Source organism: Bufo bufo, chromosome 3, assembly GCF_905171765.1.
Source record: "Bufo bufo chromosome 3, aBufBuf1.1, whole genome shotgun sequence".
In the NCBI taxonomy this organism is placed as follows: domain Eukaryota; kingdom Metazoa; phylum Chordata; class Amphibia; order Anura; family Bufonidae; genus Bufo; species Bufo bufo.
In genome coordinates, this window is record NC_053391.1 from 121,265,019 (window position 1) to 121,285,527 (window position 20,509).

At 42.0% G+C, this 20,509-nt stretch overlaps 1 protein-coding gene across 2 annotated transcripts in view; it reads left to right on the plus strand.

The window, feature by feature from the left end:
* COL26A1 (collagen type XXVI alpha 1 chain) overlaps nt 1-20,509 on the plus strand; it is a 452,146-nt gene that overhangs the window by 380,288 nt on the left and 51,349 nt on the right. For both annotated transcript variants that reach the window (XM_040423518.1, XM_040423519.1), the window contains exon 4: nt 11,979-12,040. In XM_040423518.1, coding sequence (XP_040279452.1) covers nt 11,979-12,040 — 62 coding nt within the window. The remainder of the gene's footprint in view (nt 1-11,978; nt 12,041-20,509) is intronic.

Below are 20,509 nucleotides of genomic sequence, written 5' to 3' on the forward strand. Positions count from 1 at the left end.
AGAAAAACTTCTTGTTAAAGAATATTTCCCACTGTGTTCATTCAGAAAGTATGGGGCTATGTAATGTTTTATCTATTGGTATTAGAATCCAAGCTTTAAATACTTTAATTAAAATGTTCTCTTTCTCGGTGTGCTTTTCTCCACCGAGGACTGATTGTTAATCTTTCCTAATTCCCACCTTGAGGTGCTCTTGCCAGGACTTAAGTACACAGAGACCACTTATGCCGTAATGTGTAACAGGCTTGTGCTGCCTGCTGGGTAAGGAACAATTTTGTAATGCAGAAATTTTATTCTGGATTTTATGGATCAGACAGCTATAGTAAATGACCACAGCCATGGATAAGCTGATGGATTTTAATTAGGATGCTGTGGATGTAAAGAGCTGAAAGGCTGGATTGTACGAGCGTAAGTAATGGTTCACACTTCCATGTCACAAAATGTCCTAGCTTGGCACCTCATCTCTATTTTTGTAACGTGTAATGCTGCACATTTTAGAACAATGGCTCTTATTATGAACCCCGGAAAGAAACTCTTTTTTTACGTTAATGATGTGTATAGGTGATTTACTATAGGGGAATAGACATGCAATGGAACTGAAGTCTTGATGGCAGACTTATACTAAATAGGGTTCTGTAACTAAACACACTCCCACATGAAATAAAGGCATGTATTGTTTTTCCTAGAAGTTGGACCATTAAATGGCTTATGATAGGGGAAAATTTACTGAATTATTAACCCCACTCTCCCAAATCCTATTGTTTCCCATGAGATAAGCAGCACGATTGGAAGCAATACATTTTAGATACTGTAGTTCATTCATCTACTCCACAGACACGTGTGTGCTTTTGTTTTCAATGACAGAGTGAAATAAGTCTATGTCTACAGTTCTGGTGACGGCTTATCTCCTGTGTGAACAAGGGATGTTGAACTCAAACATGCCCAATCCCCCCCTTCCTGCTGGCAGGGAAAAGTCAGGACGATCCCATACACATTAGATGGTTGACCCCATTTGATAGGTTGCCTTAAATCTAATGCTCAATTAGCATATCTAATGCCTGCTGGAGAGGTATTTAGCATAACTTTGTGTTAACAAAAAGAAAAAGAAAACTGAGCCTTTCTCATGTCACCAGATGTTAGACATGCTAATTTGCATATATTTTACCCAGAAACAAAGAGAAATTTTGCCTAGCCTACAATACATCTCTTGTATACTAGGCAGACTCCATAATGAGAAATAGTACCTGCCCAGAAGCCCCCCTCTCATATCTTCCCAGAAGATGTGCAAATGATCCCTCTCTCCTCATGTCTTCCAAGACTTATACAGGGTAGCCTATGTAAAAGTAGGCTACCTCCAATATCTCCAAATCAAACTGCCTAATAATAAATCTGTCTTAGTTGTCTATAGAAACCAATCAGAGCTCAGTTTTCATTTTTTCAGAGCCCTGTAAGAACTGAACGCTGAGCTCTGATTGGTTAATTAGTTCGGAAATCGCATAAAACTGGCTCTGTTGTAAACATGAAGAAACCAAGGCCTTCATCGATCAGGACGGCTAAAGTTGTGCATGAAATTCAGCAGCGGATTGCAAGTAGCACTCAAAAATCAACTCGAAGACTGTCTCAGCAGGTTTGATGTATCACAAACGACATGCCTATATGTTCATATAAAAAACTTGATAGATTATTAAAGAAACTCCCCAGTTTATTATTGTAGACACAATCAGATGACTTCTAGGTATAGAGGAATACTAGCCAGTATCCTCTTATCCCTAGGACCTACCTTGTCAAAGTTGCTTTAGGGGCCCCCATATTCAATCATCTGTAGCATCTCACTGCTGTGTGAGCAGATAATATTTGAATGTATCCGTACAGTGGGCCCCCAAAATAAATTTTACTGGTGGGCCCTAGGCACCCCAGTCCGACACTGCATAGACCTGAACAGGAACCACTTTCAGTATCTTTTATGACTTGTGGGTAATAAAAATAAAAAAAACAATCCACTTGCTCATTCATCTTGTCAAACTATTGCTGTAGGTGGGCTACTTTTTCGTGGGCCACCCTGTATTTATTCTCTGGGTCTTTTCAGAAACAAATATGAGTTCTAGGAGACCAAAGGGCATTATATACTTATTTTCAGGGTATGTGGAGCATATTTGGGTCCAAAGTGAATTTTTTCAAAATTTAGGCAAATTGGACCTGAAATAAATGTCAAGAAACGCTATTGTCAGTATATTTTGATACACCATACTCTTGCACTCTCACTTTACCAGCAGCAAAGCAGCTTCTTATGATTACATTTACTCCACCATATTTGACAGAACACATCAAGCTTTTATTTCATAAATGTTCTCCTCAGACTTATATTTTTACACAAATGCATTTTTCCGGCCATTCACTATCTGTCGCCTGTGCAACTTTGTTAATTTTAAACATTTTATTATTTTATTTCTTCATTTTAGTCTTTTTACATGAGATGAGCGAAGTTTAGAAAAAATCGATTTGGCAACTTCGCTGATGCGTTACGAATTAATCAATCACAAATCACTAATAAAACAGGTATATCCAGGCCACTATGCCTTAGGGTATGGCCACACAGAGTGGTGAGTGATGCGGGCGGGTTGTGGCCATACTGAGGTAAAAAACTGCGTGGCCAATTAGCCATAGCTACCTTTCATTTAATAATGAAGCCCGCTCTGTATAGTCCTTCATTGCTAATGGCAGAACCTTTAAACAGCGGCAGTTGCTGGTATGGGTTTTGGCTGGTTAGGTTGAGAGGGACAAAATGCATATTTTTGCTGTTCCTGCCAGCAATCTCCTGCTGGTTATTTGACAGAAAACACAGAACATAAATCTGCTCTGGCATACCCACTTCTCCAACCCCAGCGCTCTCCTGCCCTACAGGTGGGATCCCTTCTTCTGCCATCTGCTTTTTATCCTTTCCACATCATCTAATATCAATGAGAATATATCATCGGGGACATTCAGCTCCTCCTCTCCCTGCATCTTGCTGACTTTTCTTGGACATGGAGACTTTGAAGTACGGTTTGGAAGAAATAAAGGCAGCAAAAGATAAGGATGGTCATTAAGACCTGCCCCCCCCCCCCCCTAAGGCATACAGAGTGGATGGTATTGGTTGGCATGCTGGCACTGCAATAATAAAGGCTTCCATCTTATTGGTATTGAATTACATACTGAAGTAGGAACAAATAAATAAAACTGACACAGAATAAGTCTCCCTGCAATCTCCCTCTCCAAAATTCTTCTATTAATTCTTTTCAGCAACACTGTCTCTAGCGCATGAGCGCTTTCCACGTCTCTCCCTATGCTCAGCTCACAGGAAAAGGGAGCGGGATGACGGTTTTGTAGGGCTGCAACATCACAAGGGATGGCTATCTGCAGATTGGCTGGCTGTAGAGCATTATGGGTGATCTTGCATTCCCTGGCTTCTTACTTTCACTTTGTAACATGTGCAGCCGACATTTTAGGAAAAACTGATTCATTACCACAAAGCGTGAGGAAATTTGGATTTATTGCGTATCAAAGTTTTCCTAAACTTCGGACCAAATTCCGCTTCAAATGCTTCGCTTCGCTCAACACTAGTAATTACCCTTCCATTGCTCAGCTGATTCTGAAATCCCGTATGGGGCCCAGTGACTGCTCTACTAGCTGCAGGGTCTTCCTCTGATGTCACAAGCAGGTTTGTTCCTATTTACTCCTGTTCATCTGGTCAAGACATCAGAGAAAGAGCGCCCAGCCAATTGGACAGTTACAGGACCACTGGACCAAAGAATGGTAAGTATGCTGAAAGTGCATAAACGGTGTAGAGACTATGAGAAATACCCATAGAAAACTATGGATATGTCCCAGGTAAACCCATTACAGATATGTAATACAATTGTGTGCTTAGACCCTCAAGTTATCTCCCTGCTAGTAGAGGGGAGCTCCAATCTGTAGAACTTTTTGGCAGTCTGCATTCTAAATGGAACCTTCTAACAGTGGTAATGGTTCTAATAACTCCATTATTTTATGGTACTGCTGCTGCTGAAAAACTCCTGTTTCCCTCACATACTTGTCCAGTTTAACCATGATGATGTCCATGGAGAATTTAGTATGAATTCATTATTGGAATGTTTAGCATCCATTCATTCAAGCCCATGACCTAAGGCTATATGGAAGTAGTGAGCGCAGTGTAGACTGGACTGGAGTAGCCATAATGAGTCTTCACATGACTTACGAAGGTGGTTTTGAACCCAGAAGACGGATAATATTTCATCATTGGGCTGATTTAAACAAGTGTTTATCTTACTTAAACCCTTGGGAATTTGGTCCTAAGTCCAAATAGAAATTATGGATGCAGGGTAGACTGGACTAGAATAGTCACAATGGGTCTTCACATGACTTATGAAGGTGGATGTGAATCCAGAAGATGGATATCTTTTCTTCATTGTAATGATTTATACCAGTGTTTATCTTAAACCCCTGGGAATTTGATCCTAAGTCCATATGGAAGTAATGGGTGCAGAATAGACTGCACTAGAATAGCCATAACTGGTCTTTTGAAGATGGTTGTGAATCTAGAAGATAGATACTTTTTCATAATTGGGCTGATTTAGACCAGTGTTTATCTTAAACCCTTGGGAATTTGGTCATAAAATGAATAATGAAAGTTTCTCCTTTAACGCACTATATTATACACAACTAACCTGGAAACATTTACCTTGTATTGAAAGCATGTCTGGATCAATCTCCACATAACATAAATTTTTAGGATTGATGGTAAGAACACTGAAAGGGGAATGAAATTACATAATGATATGTGAATGGGTCATCCTTTGTATCATGGCTTCAAAACTAAGAACTGGATGTATTAGTTGGGAGACGTAGCCTTCATTTTATTTGTCAGATTTTTAGATTTATTCAAGAAGGCAATGTTCTGGAAGTAAGATAAGATTAAGAGATACATTATCGTGTACATTGTCCTATCCTCTATTCCAAGTATACAAGTTGATGAACTCTTTGATTACCAATGTAACTATTACTTCAGTCAATGTGGAAAATCTGTTTTTTCGTAGTTCTTTTACTAGTCTTTGAAGCTCCTATTACAGCAGTAGCAAAACAAAGAGTAAATTATCTACTTAGAGTTTAGTTGTTCAAGCGTCATGCACTGAATAAACCATCAGAGCTCAAGTCTGTTGGTGGCACAAGCCGGATTTAAACCTTTTCTTTTTCTAAAGGGTTTCCCGGGCACTTGGCAACAGAAACCGAGAAACATTGTTTTAAATAAAAAGTTTATTTTAATCACTTGATGGCAGGTTTCCTAAATCTACATGTAAGAGGCTGGCATGAAGACAGGTGGCGTATTATATATCCTAGTATACTCATCTCTCATTCATGGCACCGCTGGAGAATATCTTGTTAGCAGTCTGTCTTAAGTGTTTATAGAGTGCCAGACAGAAAATCTGGAATAACACAGCTTGGAATGTTCTGTGCCTACACTTCTAGAATAATTAGGTAGCATTTTAATAGTCTGTTATACTTCTTGCGTAACTGGCTAGCTACAACTGAGCTGAGATTTGTAGATGTGTGTATACACACACACTGTGAGTGGTAACCAATCATGAGTGATGATGCTTTGGAGTACTCTGCATGAGCTAGCAGGGGGTGGGTGGCATACATTAGTTCATTCTCAGGTCTGGAAGCAGGATTATATCATGCCAGGTCTAGGACAATAATTAAATTCAGCAATCGTTAAACTTAAAATATCTTCTAGCTCTATGGTTAACACCCTATTAGAAACTCAGCTTCTGCGATAACCTGCACACAGAAAGTGAATTTATTTGTACATTTCTGGAGACAAGCGTGGATCCATTGTGTCACTGTTCAATTTGGCTGCTGGCAAAACTAGGGATAAACCTCATGGGTGTATGGACTTTGTGCCAGATCAGAAGGAGTAGTGTCTATCAGCAACCACTGAAAGTGTGCAGATGGTATACAAGATCCATAATCGATAAACAGAAACATAGTTTCCAAGTCATTGCTGATGGAAATAGCGCAACACAATATGACAGATATGGGTAAGCAGACATTGAATATTGTTATACCAGTGGTCAGTACCCATTGCCTCAATCCTCCTGGTGGATACAGCCACTGGTGTACTCGCCTGATTTCTCCAGCAGTTTGTGGCTGCCAGTGTCTTGCTGCTCCCTATCTTGCAGCCCTGGTTACCGGTGCAGCACTGCGCTGGTCATCCTTGGGAGTAGCCACAAGGATGCGGCCTCACGGTGCGGTTTAGAAACACCTGCTATTGGTTACCGCATGCATAATCATGAAACAAGGACAAGAAAAAGTGGTATGGCAATATAAGTGAGCAGACCTACCAAGAAGTACACAATAATCTTTTATTCAATCACAAAAAAACAGAACATGTACAAAAAAGCATAAAAACCGGCCGGAAGTATTTCGCACACGCTGGTGAATTACTTGGTGATTACAGCGCATGGCAGCATCCTTTGCGAAAGAGCCAGAATTAGCCAGAACGGCCCTCCTGTGTGTTTAACACGTTTTTAAGTGTTTGTATGCTTTTTTGTACATGTCTTTGTCTTTATACAGTATTTTTGGTTGTGCACCTACAATATTGCTTTGTCCGCATGCATAATTATGCATTTAGGGCATGTTTTTCGGCTGCCACTATTTTGTGAACTGTGAATTTTCCCGGTTCTTTAGCTTTCTGACTAACTTCAAATAATTACACCTGTGGTAAAACATATTCTGCACTCTTATGTGCGGTCAATCGGGTGCAGTCATCACAACTTTGAAAAGTGCCAAGTCTATCTCAAAAACTTATTTTCCTCTTGACTTTTATTGGAAAATGAGATGATGCGGTTCCTAACTGCACAGGGCACAAAAACTGAGCTATGTGATCGTGTAAGTGGCGATCATGCAACACAATGTGCCACAGGTGTTTCTACTAACAGAATTTTGCATAATGTTTTATGTCAGAAAGAAATGTTGGATTATTGTAAAAATCGGCATGTAGTTATGTCTCATGCAGATGTGGTCTCATTAGTAGTGATGAGCGGCAGGGGCTATATTCGAATTCGCAATATTTCATGAATATTTTGTACTGTAGAATATTCGTCATATACTCGCGAATTCGAGAATTTGAGATTATTTTATTGAATGCGAAAAATCGGCAATGTAAAAATCACATAATGCGAATTCGTAAAGCGAAATACAGGCGTGGGTCACTTTGGCTACATTTTTCAAGCTGCTAGAAGTTTCATGAGTTTCTCCTGAGACGGGAGAGAATGGTTGGCACGGCAGAACATTAGAATAGCTTTATATGCAGATAGAGTCAAGTGCTCCAATATATTTGCGATTGCGCTAATCTGCAGTGATTAGAATATTTTTTCGCACTACGTGCAACTTCACATTTTGACAGGTCTGACTACAGATTACTGATTAGTGCACTAAGTATTGTTGTGAACTTGACAATTCTGTCTTCTCATTGGCCCACAAGCAAGAAGCAGAGAGGAATCATGTGTAACTTCAGATGGAATAAAATGCTGAATATTCGATATAACAAATATATAGCACTATATTCTATATATTTGCGAATTCTCGAAGTGGCGATATTCGTGATAAAAATTAGATTTTCGAATACTCGTGCTCAACACTACTCATTAGAAACTGATAATATCCTTAATTAAACACCACTACTGTTAGGTCTAAATTGGACAGTCCTAGAAGTGGTGGTACCAGCAGTGTTAGGCCTTAGCCCAGCAGGCGCCTGATAATCAAGGATTTGGGAGAATTACTGCAGCATTTGATGTCTTCAATGCAATTCCTAATTTATTCACCAAGAATGTGACATTTCGACTACAATGAGTCTTTTTCTGTCAAATTGCTTGAAAAATCCAAGCCCTCATTAGAAACTGAGTCTTGCCACAAGATAGTGTAAAACTGCTTCCTGATGCCCTTTAATGAGGCTCTCAGGGGATAGTTTTGAGTAGTGAACTTCCTGGTGAGAGATCATTGACTGCTAGACATGCCTCTATAATGCACATGAAGGCATTTTTCAGTTGACAAACTTTGAGAGGGGGCACATCGCTGGATTGAGAAGCAGAATGGTTGTTTTGATGAATTGCCTGTCATCTAGGCCACTTTAACCTAGTTTTTAGGAGGTGTTGGGAGCAGCGGTTAATTGAGGCCACACACAGGGCGAACAGACTGTAAACTGCCCAGACTACCAGTTGACAGGATCAATTGATCCACTGACAAGCACGAGCAGCTCCCACAGTTTTGTTGTCCACCATCTATACATGTGTCGCACTTTAATTACAAACCTTCGGCCTCTGCACAAACAATTTCCAGGTGTTTAGCAGAAGGAAATTTGGTGTCACAGCGCCCATTACATGGCCTGCCATTGACAGCCAGCCACCGCCGGCTTCAATTACAGTACAGTGGTGTCGTGAGCTAGAAATCTGCACTGCCTCAGACTGGAACCATATCGTTTTGAGTGACAAATACATGTTTTGTTTGGGATCCAACAGATGTTGTGATTGAGTATGGAGGTCTCAGAGAACTAGAGCCTCCTTTCAATTATACAGATTTCTCCAATAAATGTATCCTTTCACCCTAATATTATAATCACTTACATATATCACCATTACATTCACACATAGAAGGTTTCATTCAACTCTAACAACTCCTTCTTGGTGCGGTATTTTTTTGTCAATGAGTGTAGTTTTGTGGTGAAAGATTCGATATAACTTGTGTTTTATTCATTTAAATATCTGATCTTTCTGTGTCTAAGAGTCATGTGAGTGGTCCTACTTAGTGATTGACCACCTTTACTGTATAAAAGTGCATACTGAGACAGCTGTCAATCACTGATAGGACTGGCTGGAATCCTAAGCATAGAAAGAGCAGGAATTTAATTGAATAAATTACAAGTTTTGCTAAATCTTTTCCCACAAAGCTATATATATATCAATCTGCTCAGCGTTTCCTGCTTTACAACATGGTGCCTGCAGCCAGGACTGTATGTACAATATGTGAGGTGCCTATTAAATTGACTTGCAGCCACTAAGATTTATCATTGGTTATTTAAAAAAAAAAAAAAAACTTTTTTAGATCATGTTTAAATATCCTAGATCAATTTCATCCAGCTTTGTAGAAATCGTAGAACATTCATCTAACTGTAAAAAAAAAAAAAAGCACATTAAATAAGTTGTCAAAATTGCTCCCAGCCAGTCGTCATGTGCAGTATTAAAGCGCCCTAGGTTATCTTTCATGTGGTAAAAAATGCACGTAGTGTACAACTTCCAGATGTTGAACATTGTTGTTTTTTTGTTTTTCTTTTTTGTTTTTCTTTTCTCGACTTCATTTTAATTATGACAGAACTATAAAAACACAACAAGTAATTCGCAGTATTGTGTGCAAAAACAGATGTCCCAGATATATTTCTTGGTTGGAGTAAAGGAGATTGTAAGTTAAAGAACCTATATAAGTTGCTACCTTTGGATTGATTTTCAGATGGAACTTGCTGTATGCAGCCTGCCCTGACCCTAGCTCATCCCTGACTATGGTTTCATGGTTTTGCCTGAAATCTTGGTGGTACACACTGGTGTCCTTTGACACCCACAGGTCAGTAGAAAAAAAAAGAGACTATTCCAAGAGGTATCAGCCTCAGCGAAGTTCAGATCCCGGTATAGGACATAAAAGGTGAAGACCATGGGGGGCACTTAGGCAATGTCCTTAGGAGTAGACCCAAGTCAAATCTCTGACATTGCAGATCCACATTTGCTTCCTTAACAAAAGACAAAATATCAAGCTTTGGGTTATTTACTTTGGGAAAAGATGGCCGAGGGAAGATCTAATTACAATGTATGAATAGACAGCAATATTTCTGATGATCTTTTTATATGTAAGCCTGTAACCATGACAAGAGAACATCCTCTATGTCTAGAACAAAAAGAAGGTTTCATCATCAGCATAAATGAGGATTCTTTATTGTAAGAGCAGTAAGACTCTCTGCCAGAGGAAATCGTGATTCTTGTGATTTCTTTAATGTAAACAAAATTGCAGGTTATTGGTACTAGGGATTTATTATGATCAGGGCCGGCGTTAGAGGGGGGGGGGGGGGGGGCAAACTGGGCAATTTCCCAGGGCCACGATCCTCTAAGGGGCCCCCTGCTTCAGTCCCGCCTGGCAGATCACAGAACGTTGAACAGTCGGGACTCCAGAATGTGGAATTTCCCAGCTTAGGAGTCCCGGCTCTGACTCCATATATGCATGTGTCCATATATGGAGTCAGTGTTATGAACATGAAAGGAGTATTCCCAAGCATTGTCATTATGCTTAGGGACACCCTGTGTGTGTATATAAATCTAATTTGAACTCTATTTTTGAAATGTCTCTGTGGGCTCAATGCTGTCAGTGCTGAAAAACCTCATAGAAGTTTCTCTTGTATAATACAAGAGAAACTTCTATGAGGTTTTAGCTGAAGAGAAACCTCTATGATGTTTTTCAGTACAGACATAGCATTGAGCACTGTAGCCCAGTGGGTCAGATTCTTGCCCTTGATGTAGAAGGTTGTAAGTTCAAATCCTTACAGGAATTTTTTTTAAATAGAGGCTAAATAAAACTTAAATACACAGGGTATTCCCAACAGTAAAAATTTGATTTTATTGAGAAAAAATTAAGCAAAACGTAAAATATGATCAAATAACACCTGCATTAGCATACACCAACCTTTTTAACTTATGTAACCAGTATTTTTAAAATGTTTCTGCGGAGATTCGAACTTACAACCTTACAGGTAAAAACCTTAACCACTGGGCTATAGAGTTCAATGCTTAGTTACTGCTGAAAACCTCATAAAAGTTTCTCTTGTATAATACAAGAGAAACTTCTATGCTGTTTTTAATAGAAAAGAAACTTCTATGAGGTTTTTCAGTACTGACTTAGCATTGATCACTACAGCCCAGTGGTTAAGGTTTTTGCGCTTAATGTAGAACGACGATCTGTCATTTTTGACAATACCATTTGGGTTTTGTATGACTTGATCACTTTTTATTTAATTTTCTTGGGAGATAAAGTGATGAAAAAAACTCGAAACAACCTTTTTTTTAAAAAAAATCTGTTACGCCATTCACAATATGGGCTAACTTTTTTAAATATTTTAATAGTATGGGCGCTTTCACATTGCGGAGATGCGGAGATGCCCATAATTCTATTTTTTTTTGTTCTTTTCATTTTGGGGAATGGGGTGATTTTATTTTTTATGTTTTTTTACATTTTCAATTTTTTTTTTAAATTATAATTTTTTTTGTTAAGTCCCCCAAGTGGACCACAACTTACAATCAGCAGATATAAATTACTCCATTATTCTGTAGAGAAATCACTTTATCACAGTTCAGTGCTGTCATCTAGTGGCCTCAAGTGGGATATACTAACAATGAGCCTAGTACAGGCTGTGACTCATTTTTAGAACAGGGTGCTTTCCCTGATCTCCTCTGGGGGAAAGCGCACCTGAAGAGGAATCCCGCACTTCCGGTTTTTAACACTCTCATATGCCGTGAGTAAGGGGAACTCATTGCTGTGAGGGTAGGGGGCATATGGCATATTCTGGGGCCATGAGGGTGAAGAACTGTGTGAGGAGCTTTGCGGGGGGTAAATCTGTGAGGGAGCGCAGGAAATCGACAGAATGTAACTATGTTGTTAGTACATTATTTCAAGATTTGGGGCCCCACTTTTGATTTTGCCCAGGGCCACATTTTGTCTAAAACTGGCCCTGATTATGATTACCAGATTTGTAGTAGGGAAGGACTTTTTCTCCCTTAATATGGAGCAACTGGCCTCTTCCTCATACTGTAGGATTTTTTTTCCTTTATCGGAATCAAAAAAGTAGTTTGGACTTAATGGACCTGTCTCTTTTTCCAACCATACCAACTCTGTAACTATTTACTTTCTTTCAGAATGCATGAATTGTACAAGACTGACGGCGATAGCAGAGAGGATAAGCAGCCTTGAAGCTAAGGTAAATATGCCCAGTTTCTACCAAATCAGCATGACAAAAGAGTATATTAGAGTATTCTGCTGTCATAGAAACTTTACTATGGTCTTGTAACAGCTTCAATTACAGGGTTCATCTGATTTTTAAACAAATTGTCTAACAACAAGAATGTTGACAAAAAACAATCCTCACTGTTTTGGTGGTCCTGCTGGTCTCCTTTTATTTCCCTGCTGCGAAGACATGCTGTACATGCCCATGGCAACTGCAGCTAATTACTGCCTCAGCGATTTTGTGCAAAACTGTTGAGGTCAAAACTGACAAAAGTAATAAAAATAAAAAATTTACCAAAAATCAACTAATGAAAATCAGACATTGCTTTTGAATTGTGGTTCAACAGAATAATTTATACAACAAACTAATTAAACTGGCCTGGACAAAAATGATGGTAACCTTAACTTAATATTCTGTTGTGCAACCTTTTGAGGCAATCACTGCAATTAAGCAATTTCTGTAACTTTCAATGAAACCTTTTCACCTGTCCACAGGTATTTTGGCCCACTCCTCATGAGCAAACTGCTCCAGCAGTCTCAAGTTTGAAGCATGCCTTCTCCAGACTGCATGTTTCAGCAACTTCCACAGATGTTCAATAGGATTTAGATCAGGGCTCATAGAAGACCACTTCAGAACAATCCAATGCTTTGTTCTTAGCCAATCTTGGATGATTTTAGCTATGTGTTTTGGGTCATCCTGTTGGAGGACCAGTGACTTGAGACTGAGACCAAGCTTTTTGACACTGGTCAACACATTTTGCCCCAGAATGCCTTGATAGTCTTGAGATTTCATGGTACCCTGGACAGATTCAAGACACCCTGTGCCAGATGCAAAAAAGCTCCAAAACATAATCAAGCCTCTTTTTTTGTATGCTTCATATTTGCATCTGTGAACATAGAGCTGATGTGACATGCCAAAAAGCTCCAGTTTTGTCTCATCTGTCCAAAGAACATTCTCTCAGAAACTTTTTAGCCTGTCAATATGCATTTTGGTAAATTCCAGTCTTTTTTTTCTGATTTGCTTTCATCAGTGGTTTCCTCCTCGGTTGTCATTTTGGCTTAGACAGTGAAAGATGATGGCTTAGACAGTGAAAGATCTGATACTGATGTACCTTGATCTTGGAGTTCACCTCTAATCTCTTTGGAAGTTGTTCTGGGCTCTTTGGTTACCAATCGCATTATCTGTCTCTTCAATTTGTTATCAATTTTTCTCTGGTGGCCACATCCAGGTAGGTTGGCTACAGTCCCATAGACCCTAACCTTCTGAATATGTGCAACTATAGTAACGATAACATCCAGCTGTTTGGAAATGGTCTTATAACCTTTACCTTTAGCATGTTTGTCTATAATTTTCATTCAGATCTCCTGAAAGAACTCTCTCCTTAGCTTTCTTTGGCCCATGTTCAGTGTGGTACACCCCATGATACCAAACAGCACAGTGACTACTTTTCACCCTTTAATTAGGCAGACTGACTGGTTACAAATTTAAATACACCTGTGATGCTTATTATAAGACACACCTTAGTTTAATATGTTCCTAATAATTTCATCATTTTTGTCCAGGCCAGTTTCAATTTTTTTAATTATTCTTTTCAACCACAATTCAAAATCAATGTCTAGTTTTCATTAGCTGGTTTTATGTACATTTTTATTATTACTTTTGTCGGTTTCAAGTTATTTCATAAATTTTTGTGGGTTCTTTTTTTATTTAATGGGAGGGTACCAACAGTTTTGTGCACATGTGTATGTGCATTTACAGCAGGGAAGTAAATAGAGACCAGCGGGGACCAACAGGGCATTGGTTCTGGAGCGGCGGGGGATTTAACTGGGTACAGGTTTCCGGGTACAGGGGTGGGAGGGGGGGGGTGCAGTTTTAGTTTTCGCCTCAGGCAACAGAAAGACTAGGTGCACCCCTGCGTAAGTAGTATCACGTATTTATAACAGTATGATGCCCCCAGATGTTAGGACTACAGAACTATATGCTCTGGAACCTACTGCAACGCCTCCATGTACCATTACATATCCTTGAGTTTAACATGTGAGCCACTTACCAACGTGTTGGGAAATATGTATTTTTCTTCTGCGTGTTTAATTTAGTTTGACACATTCTTCTCAAGCAGTCACTTATGGCAAGTTTTGGATTTCCCTTTATTAACATTGGCCACTCTAATCAGTCAAACCTACTTTATACTTGAATCACAAATTACTACACTTGGCAAAAGCAAAGGAAACACTTAAACTGATTTAAGTCTGTTTTCATTAGTCTATGAATGCCCACACAGTGAAGCTGATAAAACAAATGCTATTTGAGTTTACTATAATTGTAAGGCACGACATGTCACTTTTAATAAAGTGATGTTTGTGTATTTTCAACCTCTTGCCATGTCGTGGCTCCTTAGGAAAGCTGGTAATGGGATTGCTAAAATAGCCAGGGTTTCACCCCGTAAAAGCTTAGTATGTATACGCCACATGTAATGTGCAAACAGGTATGATGTCATCAGAGTAGCCAGTCTGGTGCATTCATCACATTTAGCATAACATGAAGAAATTGGACTAAACAAAATCTGTATGCAGTAATCGTCTCCTCTTATGCGGCAGTGAGACCATTTCGGACCTCTTAAGATGCATCAGCATGGGACGTAAAATACAGCCGCAGCAAAAACAGCAACAAAAACCACATGAATTACACGGAGATGGCTGTGAATTTCACCCTCTCCATTGCAAGGGGTGAGATCTGCTGTCTCATCATAGACAATGGGGGCATATCACTAGGATATGCCCCCATTGTCTTATAGGTGCGAGTCCCACCGCTGGGATCCGCACCTATATAGAGAATGGAGACCTGCAATGTGGTGGCTGGAGGACTCCGGTCCGGCCACCACCAAGTCAGCTCCCCATAGAAGTGAATGGGAGTGTACCGCGCATGCGCGGCCCCGCTCTAATTCATTTCTATGGGGCCAACGGAAATAGCCGAGCAAGCTCGGCTATTTTCGCCGGCCCCATAGAAAATTAATGGAGGGAGGCTGCGCATGCGCAGTGCGCCCTCCTTCACTTGCGGGGCTCCGTTCTCGATATAGGTGCGGGTCCTAGCGGTGGGACCCGCACCTATAAGACAATGGGAACATATCCTAGCGATATGCCCCCATTGATGAGACAACCCCTTTAAATTGTCTGCAGTTTTCAAATCTGCACCACAGGTCATTTTCCGCTGCATTTTTTAATGCAGCATGTGGATGAAATTTCTTAAAAACTCACCTAGTTTGATTGAACTGTATAAAGCCTCATTCACACGTCAGTGTTTTCCCATCAGCGATTCTGAGCCAAAACCAGGATTGTAGCTTCAACAGACATAAGGTATAATGGAGAGATCTGTACCTGTTCTGTGTTTAGAGCCGCACCTGGGTTTGGCTCAAAATCACTGATGGAAATCACTGACCAAACACTGATGTGTGAATGAGGCTTAAGGCCCCTTTCACATGAGCAAGTTTTCAGGGCGGGTGCAATGCGTGACGTGAATGCATAGCACCAACGCTGAATCCTGACCCATTCATTTCAATGGATGCGTACATGAGCGTTTTTCTTTCACGCATCAGTTCTGCGTTGAGTGAAAAATGCACCATGTTCTATATTCTGCATTTTTCACGCAGCCCTGGTCCCATAGAAGTGATTGGGGCTTCAGTGGAAAACCGCACCCGCGCGGAAACAACTGAACCAATCGCAGACAAAAATGACTGAACTTGCTTGAAAAATGGAGCGAGTTTCACTGAACGCACCCGGAGCCAATCCGTCATGCTCGTGTGAAAGAGGCCTAACGCTGTGGATTTGCAGCATGAAAATCTGCAATGGTAAGTCTGCAGCAGATTCACCACTACTGAGCCCACCCTTATGGAATATGCAATCAGCAGTGTAGTCTATGTAGATTTCCTGCACAGATTTTGCTTGCAATATTCGCCGCTGTGTTTCTGCACCAAAAACATTGTGTTACTGGTGGATTATGTTGCAAATTTTGATGCAGATTTGCCCCAGTTCTCACCATTCACATTGCAAAGGTTGAAATCTGCACAAACAATTGACATGCTGCGGATTTCAAAATCTGCATTGCAGGTCAATTTCCATGTGGAACTTTTCTGCGCCATGTACATGAGATTTAGAAAATCTATTTAGCTAGTACTGAATTAAGCTATAGATTTTCCGCATATAAATCCATGTGGAAAATCTGCATGTGGTACGCACCATGCGCATGTATCCTTGGGGGACCTACATGGAATTTTTTTTGCAGCAAATCTACATTGTAACACACTACCAGCTAAGTAGATGAGATTTTGAAAATCTCATCTATTTTCCAAAGAGAAATTGACCTGCAGCGCAGAACCGTGCGGCTATTAACAATTCAAACATTTTAATTAGTTGCGTGGTTCTTGACTGCAGCTGGCTGCGACTAGAGATGGCCCGAATATTTCGCCGGCAAATAGTTCCCGGTGAACATAGCTTGTTCGCGTTCGCCGCGGCGGGCGAACATATGCGATGTTCGGTCCGCCCCCTATACATCATCATTGAGTAAACTTTGACCCTGTACCTCACAGTCAGCAGACACATTCCAGCCAATCAGCAGCAGACCCTCCCTCCCAGACCCTCCCACCTCCTGGACAGCATCCATTTTAGATTCATTCGGAATCTGCATTCTCAGTGAGAGGAGGGACAGTGCCGCTGCTGCTGATTCAATAGGGAAAGCGTTAGCTAGGGCAGTGTTCTGTGTCCACAGACTCATCTGCTGTAACGACAGCGTCCTGACAGCACCCCAAAAAGCCCTTTTCAGGGCTGGTACATCAGTCTGCTTTTTTTAAATATATATATATATATATATATTGCAGTTGCCTGCGCGTGTGTGGGAGGCTGCAGGCTCAGTCACAGACAGTACTGTGTGCACACCATTCATACAGGGTATGACAGAAAATACCTCGCAGATTAAAAAAAATTATATTTAATCTTTTTCTGTGATATAATCACAGTTGCAAGCCAGTGTGTGTCAGGCCCACACAGACTGTATTGTGGCCACTGGCTAGGCCTCCACTTATACCGTTACAGGGTGTCACTCACTCACTCACAAATACCTCGCAGATAAAAAAAAAATGTATTTAATATTTTTCTGTGATATAATCACATTTGCAAGCCAGTGTGTGTCAGGCCCACACAGACTGTACTGTGCCCACTGCCCACCACTTATATAGGGTGGCACAGTACCTTGCACGCATAGTAACACTTATCTAATAAAAAATGACAGGCAGAGGCAGGCCACGCCGCAGGGGCCGTCGTGGTCGTGGTGCTGTTATTGCCACTGGCCCTGGAATAATGCCCAGTGTTCAGAGGCCACGTACCCTGAACCCAAAAAATTCTGAGAAAATCGTTGACTGGCTTACACAGGACACCCAATCTTCAACAGCTTCCGCTAAGAACCTTGACGCACCATCCTCCTCCAGCTCAGCTTTGGTCACCTGCTCTCAAGTTACCACTCTCCCGCCCGCCGCCACCACCACCACTACCACCACAGCCGCTTCACTTGATCCCTCAGAGGAGTTATTAACACATCAGTTGGATGAAATTAGTGATGCGCAACCATTATTGCCAGAGGATGGAGATAACAGGGATATGTCTCAGTCAGGCAGCATTACACACATGGACGTACAGTGTGATGATGATGATGATGTTGTACCCGCTGCTGCTTCCTTTGCTGAGGTGTCAGATACAAGTGAAGTAGTTGATGATGACGATGTGTCCGTGGATGCCACGTGGGTGCCTGCTCGAAGAGAAGAAGAAGAGGGGGAAAGTTCAGAAGGGGAGACAGAGAGAAGGAGGAGACGAGTTGGAAGCAGGGGGAGGTCATCGCAAGGAGCTAGTGGCACAGTCAGACAGCATGTATCGGCACCCGGGGTCAGCTAGACAGAACGCCAATCAACACATGCTGTTGCCACCACCAGAATGCCGTCATTGCAAAGCTCAGCAGTGTGGCATTTTTTTTGTCTGTCTGCCTCTGACAACAGCGATGCCATTTGCAACATGTGCCAAAAGAAACTGAGTCGTGGGAAATCCAACACCCACCTAGGTACAACTGCTTTGCGAAGGCACATGATCGCACATCACAAACGCCTATGGGATCAACACATGATGATGAGTAGAAGCAGCACACAAGCTCAAAGCCACCATCCTCCTCCTGGTCCAGCATCTTCAGCCACGTCAACCACTGCTGTCCTCCTTGCCCCCTCTCAACCACCCGCCACTCCACCTCTCACCTTCAGCAGTTCCATCTCATCTGCCCACAGTCAGGTGTCTGTAAAGGAAATGTTTGAGCGTAGAAAGCCAATGTCACAGAGTCACCCCCTTGCCCGGCGTCTGACAGATGGCTTGACGGAACTCTTAGCCCGCCAGCTTTTACCATACCAGCTGGTGAAGTCGGAGGCCTTCAAAAAATTTGTCGCTATTGGGACACCACAGTGGAAGGTACCCGGACGAATTTTTGTTTTCAAAAAAGGCAATCCCAAACCTTTGCTCAGTGATTGAAAAGGAAGTCATGGCATCTCTGGCATACAGTGTTGGGGCAAGGGTCCATCTGACCACTGATACCTGGTCTGCAAAGCACGGTTAGGGCAGGTATATCACCTACACTGCGCATTGGGTCAACCTGCTGACGGCTGCCAAGCATGGAATGATTGGCTCTGCAGTGGAGTTGGTGACACAGCCACGACTTGCAGGCAGGCCTACTGCCACCTCCTCTACTCCTCCTACTCCATCCTCTTCCATAACCTCCTCGGCTGAGTCCTCTTCTGCTGCGGCGTCTGGCTGCACATCAACTGAATCCCCCCAGCTCCCCAGGGGCTATTCCACATCCCGGATACGACAGTGTCACGCTTCTTGGGGTTGACTTGCCTGAAAGCAGAGAGCCACACCGGACCAGCACTCCTGTCCGCCCTGAACGCACAGGTGGATCAGTGGCTGACCCCGCACCAACTGGAGATCGGCAAAGTGGTGTGTGACAATGGAAGCAATTTGTTGGCGGCATTGAATTTGGGCAAGTTGTCACATGTGCCGTGCATGGCACATGTGTTGAATCTCATCGTACAACGCTTTGTGTCTAAGTACCCAGGCTTACAGGACGTCCTCAAGCAGGCCAGGAAGGTGTGTGGCCATTTCAGGCGTTCCTACACGGCCATGGCGCACTTTTCAGACTTTCAGCGCCGAAACAACATGCCAGTGAGGCGCTTGAACAGACCGTTAATGACATCAGTGAGGACGAGGAACGGGAAATGAGTAGCTCGGCATCCAACCTTGTGCAAATGGGGTCTTTCATGCTGTTATGTCTGTTGAGGGACCCTCGTATAAAAAGGATAAAGGAGAACGACCTGTACTGGGTGGCCACGCTACTAGACCCCCGGTATAAGCAGAAAGTGGCGGAAATATTACCAACTTACCGAAAGTCAGAAAGGATGCAGCAGTTCAAAACAAAACTAAAAAATATGCTTTACACAGCTTTTAAGGGGGATGTCATAGCACAACGGGAATCTAACAGGGGAAGAGGTGAAAGTAATCCTCCTCCTACCACGACCACGTCGGCAAGGACAGGACGCTTTACAGATGTGTTGTTAATGGAGGACATGCGGAGCTTTTTCAGTCCTACACATCGCCACAGCCCTTCGGGATCCAGCCTTAGAGAACGACTCGACCGACAGGTAGCAGACTACCTCGCCTTAACTGCAGATATCGACACTCTGAGGAGCGATGAACCCCTTGACTACTGGGTGTGCAGGCTTGACCTGTGGCCTGAGCTATCCCAGTTTGCGATAGAACTTCTGGCCTGCCCCGCTTCAAGTGTCCTGTCAGAAAGGACCTTCAGTGCAGCAGGAGGCATTGTCACTGACAAAAGAAGTCTCCTCGGTCAAAAAAGTGTTGATTACCTCACCTTCATTAAGATTAATGAGGCATGGATCCCGAAGGGACTGACAGTGGGGGATACGTTTGACTAACAAAAGGCCTGATGACATGCCTTGGCCTCAAAATGGTCCCCACGCTGCTGTATTTAATGTCTGCATACCGGATGACTTTTGTGAATTCTCCGCCACCAACTAGGGTTCAAGCCGCAATGTTTTAGTCACCTTTCTGCCTTGAAAACATAAATTTTTCCGGCCGCTGCTACAACAGCGGCTGCAACAATAACATTATTTTTCAGGCATGTGCACATGCCTAATTTTTCTGGCCTCTGGTGCTGCACTGTGGCTGCAAAAACAAAACAAACAAAAAAAGGCACATACAAGTGTCAATTCCCCTTCGTGATCGTTACCTTGTTGTGGTGAAGGGCCTTGCGTATCACAATGAAGCGATCATCACCTCTATTAGTGTGTTGGCAATGTTGCCACACCCCAGATGATAAGGCCGTTGCTTCATTATGACCAGA